General features: G+C 49.8%; 1 protein-coding gene across 1 annotated transcript; it reads right to left on the minus strand.

Moving 5' to 3' along the window:
* Positions 1 to 13,174: 13,174 nt before the first annotated feature.
* Positions 13,175 to 13,750, minus strand: RPS29 (ribosomal protein S29). Its single transcript, XM_026849762.1, has 3 exons — positions 13,615 to 13,750; positions 13,381 to 13,480; positions 13,175 to 13,296 (listed from the first exon to the last, which is right to left on the minus strand). Exons 1-3 carry the CDS (start codon positions 13,674 to 13,676, stop codon positions 13,288 to 13,290), a joined length of 171 nt encoding a protein of 56 aa, XP_026705563.1. The 5' UTR covers positions 13,677 to 13,750; the 3' UTR covers positions 13,175 to 13,287.
* Between the last annotated feature and the right edge of the window lie 106 nt (positions 13,751 to 13,856).

Genomic DNA, 13,856 nt, shown 5'->3' on the forward strand with positions numbered 1-13,856 from the left:
GACAAGCCCATTTTATGCCTTCTTGCTGCTCAAAGCCCTTCCCATCCCATTATAGCCCAGCCACTCAGCCCTCTGGGAGAAAAAACACCAAGGAAATAACACTTTCTTTTACATTTTCTGTCTTTTTCCCTTTCCGTCACCCTAGCCCAAAGCACAGGTTTTGGAGTCTGATCCTCAGAGTGGAATCCAGGGCACTGTCACAGCTAAAGCAGCAAAGTAAATGGGGAACCCCAAGTGTGGCCAGGCTGCAGAAGTGCTCTGCGAGGCTTTCGGACCTACAGTCCCCCAGAAGGAGAGGGGACACCCTTTAAGCAGGGAAACTGCAAATGGGAGAGACACATCATCTGTTTGATAAATATTTTGAAATACGACACTGGCAGGGATAAGATAAAACGATGTTACTCTGTAATAAAAGATTCAAGGGTTATTTGTCAGTCCACAGGTCCTTACCCCAGAAACTGAGCTTTCAGCCAACGCTTTGATCAGCTCTCAAGCTAGAAATGATAGGGGGTTTTGTGTTGCAGCAGGATGGACACCCACAACCTAAGCCAGCCCTCTGGGGAAGGAAGCATTGCTCCATCCCACTCCCCTGGTACTTCTGGGATAGCCTCTCTGCAAACAAAACCACTCAAAGTATCTTTTCCCCTTGGTTGCAAAGATTTAACTATCAAAGGTATAAATATCAAACTGCAGAGCCACATCAGGGCTGGTGTGGGTGCAGCAGGGACCATGGCCAAGTTCTGGAGCAGGCATGGATGGATGAAGGACCTCAGCTGAAGACTGGGGTTGGCCCCAAAATATCCCAAGGGGGCTGGAGGACAGAACAAGGTGATAATTTCAGTTTGTAAGTCCATATAGCCCAGCTGCAGCAGCTGTACCAGGGGGCAGTGAAACACAGCATGCCCCAGAGGGACCCAAAGGCAAACTGAGACAGGAGGTTTCCCCGAAGCACCTGGACCACAGTGCTGGAGCAGATGTCTGCAGGTGGAAAAAGATCCAAAGCACCAGCAAAGCCATTGCATCTTCCAGTTGTCCTTCAAGGAGGGGAAAGTATCTCCGGCACAGGGACGGAAAAAGGCACAGCCAGAGGGAAAGTCCGCTGAGGCTCCTCCAGGGAGGGCTACGTCTGGGTAGCTGAAAGAAAAAACATTGCCAAGGCACCTAACAGCCACATTTCAGTCTGGCTTTGGAGAAATACAAGGGGTTTAACCATCACCTGAGAACAAAGTCCGAGCATTTCGCCAGGGACAAGCGAGCCAGCAGAAAATGCCTTAAGGTGCATATGAGTAACGGTCTGTTTTTCCACCTTCCCCACGAGGATCCCACATCCCAAGTCTGCTTAAAACCAATCCCTATGTTTTTTTTCCCCATGGCAGAAGGGACACACGGGACCGGCCGCCCGGCAGTGCAGATGGGACTTTGTGAGCCACACAACCCAGTGCCGATAAGATTCCTCTGCAGTCATTTGTTCTAAATGCCAGAATATGCTTCGGGAGCTCTGACATTTGGGGAATACAAGCAAGCGATGACCAACTCCCCTCTCTTCATTAGCTCCTGTAATTGGTGTTACCTGCAGAAGGAAGCACAGCCATCGTGCAGAAACCAGAACCTGCAAGTGTTGGGTGACAAAAGGTCCATTCGGGATCGGTTCAGCCGCTGATGGGTGCAGCAGCTCACCCCCCTTCTCCATCCCCAACAGCAACACCAACCCCTCGTGTCTCCTGCCTGCGGCGTGCTAAAGTATTTATTAAAAAACTCCCCATTCAGCTCTCAGATAATAATAATGTGCTTTACTGCATTTATCACTGCTACTGAACACAGCTTTATGCCTACTAATCATTTAATGTGCCTGCACCGCACTACGGAGGGGTAACTGAGCATCGCAAGTGGAAGCCAAATCTTCAACCAAGGCGGACTTCAAACCCAACCACCAGTTAAAAGGGGAGGGACACATTTCTGGATGTGTTTGATCCTAAATTACCATCTCTCTTCCTGCTACTAAATCTGCTGGTATCTGAGGAAACACCGAGTAAGCCATAACTTCATGTTTCCCCTCGCATAGGGGGAACATCAGCATCGTGATCATTCAAGTCCAACCCAAATGCTCCCAAAAAATGTGGAAATGTCCCACAGCCCCACAAAATCCATCATGAGCTCTACAAGTGACACGCAGTTGGACCTGAAAATGTTTGCTTGGGAATATCTAGACTTGGGGGACCTGCTTGACCCCCATAAAGTCTTTAGAAGGGTTGACCCAGTGGAGCCGAATCTTGCGAGGCCAGCACAGCCCCGAGCCCCCTGGGCCACAGCCCCACCATATGCGGGGACAAACACACAGGAGAACCGAGCTGGGCATCGATCTTGTGCCACCAGCTGCTGTGACATCTCACATCAAACACTGGCAAAGAGCAGGAGAAACATAACAGGAGTTTTACAGCTCGTGTGAGCACACCTGTGTTGCAGACAAGATGCCATAAACCCAGGGCATAACTCCAGAGGATTTTCTGCTCTTCTGAGTCACAGACCATTTATTTGCCAGGGTTTGTATAGCGCTTACCCAGAGTATACGCAATCAAAGTAGTGATAAACAATGCCTGCTCACACACACACACAAAGTATATATCTGTGTTCCTAGATCTTCCAGTAAATTAGCTAAACAAAAGGTGGTCCTGAGCAAAGCTGAGCCCCCAGGGAGGAGCTGGCTGCTGGGCTGCGCCTGCTGTGCAGAGCAAGGTGAGGTTTTTCCCGTCACTGCAAGGGAGTTAAGAGAGAAGTAAAAAGTAATTAAGCCATCAGAAGGCACAGCAGACATGTCAGGATCCCAGGTTATGAGGGGATTTCTACAGCATACATGAAATCCTAGTTCAAATTCTCACATTTTCCACACGAAATCCCAATTCCGCAGAGTTTCTGCAAGCACAGAGGAGGATGGAGAAGAGCAAGGCAGAGCACAGCGAGGAGAGTGTGCTGAATAAGCAAAGCCCCTACTGCAAAGCATGAAGCTTTAACTGGAGGCAGGACTTCAGCTACACTCCATCGGATCACATCCAAGAAATCCCTGAATTTGGCACCGGGTTCCCCTTGCAGAGCTCACCTACATGCCCCTCCTGGCAGAGGGCTGGGGGAAGCATCACACTGGTGATTTTAGAGTTGGTTTTATTCACCAACGCAAACACGAGCTGTCAGTGCAACAAAAAGGGCCCCTCGCTCCCAACGTGTCTTTACTCCAATGAAATATTAACTTTAAGCCACCATCACCAGCTCGATAAGCCTCCTTCTACCTGGTGGCAGAAGAAAATTATCAAAATCCACAAGGCTGTCGAAGGCAGCGACTCGACACGGCTGCGGGATAAAGCCAGACAGCTGAAGCTGCACAGAGGGAGAGGAAGGGCAGCAAGATAAGGAATAAGTCATTTTGTGTCCTACAAGTTATTTTTCCCCATGACAGAGCACAGGTGGTCACCTCTGCACCCCTCAGTATTTCAGCTGCCCTTTCTTCCCCCCTCCAAGCTCTATTTTGGTTTTAATTTTGGGGTTTTCTTTCCCCCAAAATAAGACCTGAGCTGGATGCAACTCCTCTGCAAATGCAGCAGACCTGATTTCTGTCCCTACCACCACCAACATCCCCTGCTGCTCAAAAAAAAAAAGGCAAGGAGAAACACAGTGCAAACCCCAAAACATCCCCAGCAAGTCCCAATGAGGGCTTCACAGCCTGACAAGAGCTCACCTGGAAAAATCATGCGTGGGGGCACACAGATACACACACAAATGTGGGGTGCTGCTCTTCCTCTGGGTGATTTTCGGCCCCCGTGGGATTAACAGCCCACGGCTCACCTACCGACCCCGGTGCCACCTGTCCCACGGAAAGCACGCACAGAAAACCTGGGGGATTTTATTCACCTTTGAAGGAAACCATCTGCTTCACAAGCTGCAAATACAACATGCTTCCTCGGAGCATAAATGTATTTTCCAAAGTCTCACACTTCTGGACTTCTAATTAGAAGAGTCTCCTGAACTCCTATCAACAAAAGGCAGCAACCCAGAGTTTACTCAGCACAATATTATTTAAGATTTAACTGCAATTAAAGTGCAATTCTAATTGATGTGGCCTCATAAGATCAAGATATTTGAGAACGGCAGCAGCTCTGTTGCAACTCTAGCCAGCACTCTGAACATAGAATCATCACAGACTGGTTTGGGATGGAAGGGACCTTAAAGCCCACCCAGTGCCACCACCTGCCCCGGGCAGGGCCACCTTCCACTAGCCCAGGTTGCCCAAAGCCCCGTCCAACCTGGCCTTGAACCCTTCCAGGGAGGCGGCAGCCACAGCTTCTCCGGGCAATCAGTGCTGTTAGTCTCTGTGTATTTACACTCTCTATTTGAGCTGAAATTATAATAAAATATTATACATTGCTCAGCAAGCTGATGTCTCGGCTACACTGGAAATCCAGCTAATGGGGGAAGACAGCAGTTTGATTTTTAAGTTTGTTTAAAGCAGTTTTAACACTAAACAAGTAAACATTTATAACTGAATAAATAGTTTTCAGTTTAGTCAAGGAGCATTCAGTGGATGTTGGCATAAATATTCAGTTATGGAAATTATTTGATTGAAATAGATTTTTACATGCCATAAATAAACATTGTCTGCGATGAACACACTCCCAACAAGCGGCACGAATTAGAGAGCCACTGATGCCTAATGCCAGCCTTTGAAAATGTTTTATTTAGAAGCACTTCTACTCACCACACAGCAAGCCAAATCCCATCTGCCTGGGGTTTCCTAATGTTCATCCCACCACGCTATTAAACACTCGGAGAAGAAGTGTGGCTGCACGGGCAGCGTGGTGGGTGCAGGCACCGGGACGGGGCAGGTTTAGCACAGGACTGTGCCAAAGCAGCAAATTAAATTGTAAACCTGGAGCGTGCGACATGGGAACATCACTGCAGAGCCAACCCGTTTGGTGTCGGCCACCTGCAGAAACCAGAAATCTGTGTGTTTTACCAAAACGTGCTGTGGGTTTGTTGGGAGCAGAGCTACGGCTGGGTGCGAGCGCAGGAGCGATGCGCTCTCCCCTGAGCAGAGAGAATCATCCCAGCACTCAGCACAGCTTTTAGCCACGTGAAGTGACACACAGATGCGAGTCAGACTTTTCTAAAATATATTTATTCATAAATGCCCTCAGGTTCAGGAGTATTTGTGGTGCCAGCCCGAGTGGGGATAGCTCTGCGCAATCTTGTAAAGAAGCAGATGAACTCAGCAATAAGTTGGAGAAAGTCAGGGATGAGCTGACCAGGGATAACCAGCACTTTCCTGGTTTGGGTATGGTTTTAAGCTTTCTGTCCGAAATGACAGCATGTGCAGGACCGGAGCACAAGGCCAGCAGTGAAACCGAGCCCAAAGCACAGAAACACAAAACCAGAAAGGCAAGAGCTGGAATTTCGGTTTGGGTGTCACACCTGTGCCACCACCGCAGTCACACAGGACCCGAGCAGCAGCGAGGAAAGGGCTGTGCCCCCATCCTGCCATCCAGCAAGGATCCGAAGCACGGAGTTCTCAAAAGCAAGCGAGCACAGGGCACCCGCAGGACAAACTCTCTGCACGCTATGTTTTACTGAGACACCCCAGGTGTTTGTGGGCACAGCCGCTCAGGCACACCACGCTGCAGGACTGCGGCTCGCCGAGACAATGAAACCGCGGGCAGACTGTGCCATCTAGCTTCTTCAGACACAGACTGCTGGTTTTCCTGCACACACCACTCAGCCCTACACGCTGAACGTGTCTGCGTTTCCAGGGATGTAGAAACCCCCATATCTTTGGGGGTGGAAATCTATACTCTGCCGTGAGCCTCTCCCCGGCACAGATGGGGGCGAGGGTGCAGGGATGGAGACTCTGGGTAAGACCCCGCCTAGGGTTTATCTTGGGGAAAGCTTGCCTGGCTTTACACCTGAGTAACACCAAGTGCCATCACTGGTGATCTGCAGGGTGGGGTGACCCACTGTTACCTCAAATAAACAACCAACTGCCAAAAATTAAAAATTTATTATTAACACAATTAACTGGCTCTCTGCAAGTTACAGGTCCAAATGTCTGCGAGAGGAGAAGAGAACAACTTCCTAGGGTTTAACCACAACCCAAAATGCTCCATCACTCACATCACAAGTGAGAGCTCTCAATCCTGAGGACCTGCTCAGGGCAGCATCCTGACCCGAGGCACCTTGAGTTTCCCTGGGCAGGGTCAGGGTGCTGCTCTAAGGGACCAAATCAAAATGACTCCCCCAGGGGACTCCATTTCTACCCAGAGTAAATCTGACCTGGAGTCAAGAGCGGCTTCCATTGGCTAAAGGCCCCAACTACCCTGAAGCCCTGAGAACAAAAGCAATGAGTAGCTGCTACACTTCAGCAGCCAAGCAGCCCTGTTTTCATTGAGTGGGGGCACCTGCCACACCCACTGGTGTATCACAAACATGTCCACGGCTGCACGTGGGCAGTCACTGGCCCTCATCCCACACCCAACACCCCCTGCCTCTCCTCCTGGTTGACCCTCGTGCCACCTGACCAACGTCTGGCAGACCCGAGAGCCCGGGGCGCTCCAAAACCTGCATTTGGAGCAGCACCCAAAGCAACCACGGCCAAACAATCTGGGTTTTTTTCAAAACTTCCAGCTCCCTTTCCCTCATCTCAGGGCTGGAGTGATGAATAGCTTTAAACTCAGGGTACTCTGCTCCGAGCATCTGATATGTTGGAGCAACCGGGCGGAACTTGCTCCTTGTAGGAATTCAGAAATGTCAATATTGGGAACATCCACATCCCTGTGTTACTGATTTGTTATTAATTTGAGTTGATGATCTTTGGTGATTTTGAATCAATTAAATGGAATCTCACAGAAATACCATTTTTTATAAAAGATAGTGGTGTCATGAGTAGTCATAGAGACGTTGTATTTAGTTTAAAGTAACCATACAACCAGTTACACTGCTAGACGAGGTACCATCGTTAGACTGTTCTGTAAGGGCAATTTATTGCCCTGCAGACCAAGTGTTTCAATAGTTGTATCACAAAAGGGCCTCAAAGCATGTTAAAATTGCAACGTGAGCCAAAGTCCTTGAGTCAAGGACACTGGAGGGTCTTTTTTTGAGTCAGTAGGCCGTGGTGGTCACTAAAGCAGCCCCCTGACTCATTTCAGGACTCAAGGGCACATGACCAGAAAGCAGTGGGAATAAGGAAGTGAGTTATGGGAATTAGCATGTTTGAGAACTTAATATGTCTTGATTAATATGTACAACTATCCTATATCATCAGCATGTTACACAAGTTAGGGGCGTGTTGTTGGTGAGATGACTCCCTCCGCACACCCGGCCGTTAATAAAGTGTCTGCTTACCTACATCCAACTGGTGTCAATAAGTTTTTATCCGGTTTTGGTGACACCTGGACAAGCATCTGTCCCTGCTTCAGCACATCTCACAGAGCAGAAACTCTTATCCTGGTTTCTCAGCTGGGGAACTGGACCCCGTGGCAGAGGAGCAGCTCGCAGGCAGACAAGGAGCCAGATCCTGATCCGGGTGATGGATTGCAGGGCCTGGCACTCACCTCGAGATGCTGCAAGTAGGAAAAGAGCCTGAAGATCACCCCCAGCCTGGTGCCCCAAGTCACCCGCTGCAATAAGCTAGATGCCAGCAAGTCAGAGACCACCTCTGCACGCAGGAGGGTCATCACCAGGCACAGGCTTTTACAGCACCCATGCTGCCACAGCTTACCCGAAGGAATTACACATTTTTCCCCTCCTATCTGAGCATGTCAGCTTCACTTTCCAAGCCTCAGGATGAGTTTAAAAGCCAGTGTTTTACCCAAAGCCGTGCAAATTCCTCCTGGAGCTTCTGACAACAGTAGATTTTATCTGGTGCATAAGCCAACGCAATTTAGTGTTTTTTCCAGCAGTCCAAACCCCCTATAAACTCTATTTCAGCAATTAGAGGTTCATCTCTTTGAAAGCTAAGGCATCACCATATTTTACTTGGCTCCAAGTAGGCAACGTTATTTCCCTACAGGAAAACACATATTAGTTGTTCACTCTTAATGCAAAGTCCTTGAGGAGTATTTTGATTTTACCTGTTCTTTAGAGGAATCAGCAGCTCTTTATAAATCATTTCACCTCCAAATAAGTTTGGATTTCACATCTGTGCACCTTCGGAGTCCGTAACCATCAGCTTTAGGAAGAAACGAAACGCAATTTTCACAATGAGCTCAGGAAACGCAAGGTTTTGGCACATAGTCTTCATTGTATATTGGGCAATAAATACCTAGCTAAGGCAGCAATAAGATTAAAAGGCATTACCGTTTGTACTACACCACCTTCCCACTAGACTCAAAAGGAGGGAGTAAGAGAATAGGAAAAAGGCAAGAACGCTTAAAGCATTTACGAAATTACAAGGTGACAATTCAGGTATTTTAATGTGTGCGAAGTAATTCAAAAACATCTTTTAGCTTTGTTTTCAACTAGGAAGCTGCTTTTCTATTGCTCTCCCTAGCTATGTGGTACGGAGAGGGGGGGGTTATTGTTATTGTTTTCCATCACATAGATACCAGATGCTCTGGGACCAGATCCTCAGCTGCTTTAGAGCAGAACAGTTCATCACCCTGCAGCAGCACCCACACAGGGCAGACAAATAAGGCGCCCCAAAACATTTTACCATCAGAAAGGAGCTTTGATCAGGGAAGAGGGACAGATATCCGTAACTCCCCACCAGACTCAAACGTCTCTTGCAGCTCTGATGCGTCCAAATAATTCTGGTACCGCTGCCGTTTGCAAAGCTCTCAGGTACCCAGCATGGGGGCATCCTCCTGACAGAAGGAAATCATCTCCTACCTTGCAACTTATTTACTTATAGCAACTTATAATGATTTCTGAATATTGCTTAATAATCCTGCTTGCCCTGACTGCTCTGTGGAAGCTTCCCAAGGACTACTGCATATTCATCAAAACAAAGTCGTTTTCTGTGGAAACTTACTGAGAATTACTACATTCGGCAAAAATAAGAGAAATGTCGTTGGAAAGCAGATGGGTTCTAGCAAGTTTAGGCTTTGCAGTGGATAGCCAGCCATGTACAGGCAGTAGAAATTAATATACCAGTGCTTTTAGGTAAGATAGAGGTGGTAAACCAGCGGGAACCACTCTTGTTATTCAAGAAATTGGCTGAGAGAACCTGCACATGTGCTGAGGAAAAGTACAAGGTGAGAAAGACTAGGAGCCTTCCTCCAACAGACCCCTGAAGGCAACACGCAGGTGTAAAATGAACATAAACTGCTGACACCAGCCTTTTGAACTAACCCAGCCTTGCTTATGCGTATGGATCTTTGTATTCTGTAATCCAATGAATATGGATATCCACACTCTATGAGTTTGGTAAAATGTGCTGTTTGGGCGCAAGATTTGTGGAGAAACCTCCTTGCACCCCCGGCTGGAGTAAACATACCTGCTGTGTAACTCTGAGTTGTAGAGTCTTTCTGTGAATCACTCCTGTCACCGACACGTCGGTGGGGACAGAACACGCAGTCGTTTCCCGCTGGGAAGCACCACGAGCACGGCTGTGTGCCTCTAAGAAAGAGCAGGAGGGAAAGAGAACACAGCTCTGTGCAAACTGCAGCAGTGGCAGCTGCAAAGACCCTCCCCTCTCTTCCTGCATCTTTACTGATTTTTGTATTTTACTGAAATTTTAGATTACATCAGTTAAGAGCTGTATGAACAGAGTGTGGAGAGAAAACGAGAAGCATGTTTCATAGGAAGAGGCAGGACTGGTTATCTGGTTCAGGCGTTGGCAGTCACAGGGACCTACCACCTTTAACAGAAGCCCTTGGTGCAAGCCATCCAACTTCTCCCTGATGTCAAGATTCAGCCCCAGACAGCATGGCTTAGCACAGAGGGAATCTTCTTCTCTAGACACAACGAGGTTATTAACACACAACTCCTCCCCGTGCAGGCAGAGGCACTGCACAGCCCCAGTGTGTGGATCACACCCTCCTCACCAGAGGATAAGCTCAAAGCTCTCCAACACAAAGCTGGGGTCACCACCCACTCCTTGCATTTCATGCTTCTGCCCAACTAGCCTTGTCCGTAGAGCCCAAGCAACAGCTTAACCAACTGCTACCAGCTCCTCGGCCTCTGTGGCTCCCCAGCAGCACTCGCGGCAAGTCACATCAGCTGCACAACAGTCCCCCACTCTCTGCTCGGAATCGGGAGCAATCAAAGCTGATCAGTTCACTCATTTCCTTGACAAAGAACAAATCTGATGGTTAACATGTGTTAAAATAATGCTTAAGAACAAAAAAACCTTACTCTTCCCCAGCAAGAATCCCCCTCACATAAGAAATTCACTAATTGGGTAGAAAAGTGATTAGTGTCTTCTGATTTTTCAGAGTCACACTGAAACCAAGCAAATGCACCGCACAGGATTCAAGTCTGCATATCAGCAAAAATTTGAAAAAAACACCAGTCACCAGAGGAATTTGTGTCCCAGTTTTTCAGTTATTTAGCATGGAAGCTCACCTTTACACTGAAGTTTCCAGCTAGGAACCAGGGATTTAACCATTTCTCATTCAAAGAGTCTGACAGGACCCACAGCAACCTCCAGCTCCATCAAGGCTGACCTTTCCCATCAGCACCAGGCCGGAGCTCCCCAAGTGACCCCAAATCTGCATCCCTGCGTGCCACACAGGGCTGCCTTCAGTCATGGGAGCAGCCAGAAGGAATTGCTGGCTCCCCCGCACCCTCCCAGGCGACAGCAGGCACCCCACGGCCTGCGTGGCATTTTGAGAACTGGTGCGTTGTTAGAAACCCTTGCAGAAATCTGCTCAAATGTCACTGCCTCGAGGCAAAAGACAGACAGAAATCCTCCCAACAAGACAGCCCCATACAGTTATTTAATTTTTGTTATCAGGCTTTAACAATGAATTGATCTTCAGTGTCCCAGGATTTGCTGTTCCTTCCCTGCAGTTGGCTGTGGGTTTAGTCCCCTTGCAATGAAGCCACAGCAGCAGCTCTTAGGACAACACCACCCTGTTTTCCCCCAGATCACAGGATAGTTTGGGTTGAAAGAGACATTTAAAGGTCATTTAATCCCACTCCCCCGCCCATGCTGGGCCACCTCCCACTAGCCCAGGTTGCCCAAAGCCCCGTCCAACCTGGCCTTGAACCCTTCCACCAGGGAGGGGGCAGCCACAGCTTCTCTGGGCAGCCTGTGCCAGGGCCTCATCACCCTCAGCATAAAAAAAATCTCTTCCATCTAATCTACTTTAAAAGACCTTCTTTTTCTGGCTGATACAGCTGTAGAAACCGTTCTGATTACTCTTTGGATCCCTCACCAAGTTCAGCTCCAGCCACACCTTGGCCTTCCCAAACCCATCCCTACACAATGGGGCAGTGTCCCTGTCCCCTTCCCAGGATACCTGTCCCTGCTGCCTGGGCAGAGGACATAGGCACTAACCCAGCTGGCAGCTTTAACTCACATTTTCACATTTATTTTGTGTTAACTTCCCAAATATTTTCCCCAGTTCCATTAAATTCATCTCAGATCATTCTCACCTGCTGTCACCGACTGACCCCAGCAGCACACAGCTCAGTTTATCCAGCCAGCTGGAGAAAAAACAGCTCACTGGGCTCTGTGCTGCAGTGTTACCTCCACCACCCTTCTGCTTTTGCTGTAAACACCCCTCAAACACCTGCTCCGCACCTGCACGTCCCCATGACAAGTTTTGACATTACTGAAAGCCCAAAGCAGGCAGGTGAGGCACACCTGCCTGATTCTGGCAGCTCAGCACTGAGCTCATGCCTGCAGGACCCGTGACAGCTCTGCTTCCATCACCGCAGAAGCCACAACAAGCTCCGTAACAGGCAGGGACAGCCATGCCTTGGCTCAGCGAGGTACTCACTGAAGACAAGGATAAGGGGACAGAGCCCTTTGCCACCACACCAGAGAAACATTCTGCTCCCTCACCACCCCATCTCGTTCAGGCACATTTAATCACTAGCAGAACAAAAAAAAAAAAAAGCAGGCAGTGGGGATTCCCAAAGTAGATGCCAAGCAGTCATCCAGAAGGAATCAGCCATTCCAGGCACAATCAAAACATTCAGCTGGTCAGTGATCTCACACAGCACAGTGTAGCTTCAGCAGAGATGCTCCAAAAGCAGCCTGGACAGCAGGACAGCACCCTGTTACCTTCAACCCCCTCAGAGAGAATCAGAAAACCTAACTCCAGGCCTTTAGCACCCTTGACAAGTGTTTCTTTACCCACCTCTCTGCAGTTCTATCACACCACAACCTTGAAGTGGCTGGAGACTACAGAAATCAGAACTGCATCAGTTCACTCACAGGAAGCTTGTGCTGCCCAGCACATCACACAGGCCAACACCTGCCCTGCCCAAAGGCTGCCACTGGCTCAGGATGCTTTTACCCTGCCTTGTTTTGATATCAGCTGCAACTTCCCACGCCCTGAAGATCTCACAGAACCATCTCGGTTGGAAGAGACCTTGAAGCTCCTCCAGTCCAACCATGAACCTCACCCTGACCGTTCCCAACTCCCCCAGATCCCTCAGCGCTGGCTCAGCCCGACTCTTCAACCCCTCCAGGGATCCCGGGGACTCCCCCCTGCCCTGGGCAGCCCATTCCAACGCCCAACAGCCCCTTCTGCACAGAAATCCTTCCACAGAGCCAGCCTGACCCTGCCCTGGGCAGCTTGAGGCCATTCCCTCGGGGCCTGGCGCTGGTTAAGTACAAGCCAGGGAAGCTTTCAGCACAATATTTGAGGTACAGCTCTGCACCACAAACAGGCTGCAGTATCACTTTTTTTTCTATGGTAGCAAGAGCAGTTTGCCAGTACCCAACCCAAGCCACTCTGGCATTACTGGCAGCTACACCCCAGCAGACTGCCTGGCTGTTCACCTATCAGCCATTTTAAACAGACCATTTTACTGCTGTTTGCACATCTGAGGGCTCAGAGGCATCACACAAGCATCATCAGTCTTAAGAGCACCTGGTTTCATGTGGGGAAACTGAGGACAGCAGGGCAGGCCCATAAGAGCCTGTCACTAGTGCAGCACCCACTCCTCTAGGAAAAACATGAAGGCAGTGAAAGCCCCGCAGCCATTAGAACCTTTACAAAGGGCAATTGCACAGACATCAGTAGGGCAGTGAAACCATTTATTGGGTAGGGCCGCGCCGAGATAGTGCAGATGTGTCACGAAGGCACAGAGAAGTCCCGGGAGCTTCTGGCGACAGCCTCATCCTCCCAACGCTCAGTCCAGCTGCAAGAGAGCGAAAAAGGCGGGAGTTGTCAGCGGGAAACGACACATCCATCCCTCCCGCACAGCCCCGGCACCGCGGTTTACCTTAATAAAGCCGATGTCCTTGGCGTACTGGCGGAAGCACTGCCGGCACATGTTCAGACCGTACTTGCGAATGAGGCCGTGGCGGTTGGAGCACACGCGGCTGTGAGGGAAGAAGAAAGCAAGGCCGGTCAGGCCGGGTAATGGCGGCGTGGGGTAGGGGGAAAAGGGAAGACGGAACGAGGCGGCTGCCGCAGCCCAAAGGGATCCGACACCCCCCCAGTGGCGCACACTGACCAGGAGCGGGAGCCCTGCCCGAACTTCCTCGGGTGGCTCCAGTAGAGCTGCTGGTGCCCCATGCTGCCGGCAGCGCGTCCCAACGGCGAGAGGAAGATGGCGGCCCGCGCAGGCGCTAATCAACGCCGCGCCGCATCCCGGCATGCACCGCGGCCCCCCAACAGAGCGCATGCGCAGAACAAGCCCGCTCCCCCTCCCTCCGCGGCGTGACGTCAGGCGGGAAGGCGCTGTAGGGGCGGCGG

This window comes from Athene cunicularia (assembly GCF_003259725.1).
Source record: "Athene cunicularia isolate RWA chromosome 5 unlocalized genomic scaffold, athCun1 chr5_part1, whole genome shotgun sequence".
Taxonomy (NCBI): domain Eukaryota; kingdom Metazoa; phylum Chordata; class Aves; order Strigiformes; family Strigidae; genus Athene; species Athene cunicularia.

Excerpts from the sequence above, each read along its gene's own strand:
- RPS29 (XM_026849762.1), bottom strand. The coding sequence starts at position 13,676 with ATGGGGCACCAGCAGCTCTACTGGAGCCACCCGAGGAAGTTCGGGCAG. Across the intron at positions 13,481-13,614 it reads GGGCAGGGCTCCCGCTCCTG|CCGCGTGTGCTCCAACCGCC; the intron begins GTCAGTGTGCGC and ends CTTCCCTCACAG.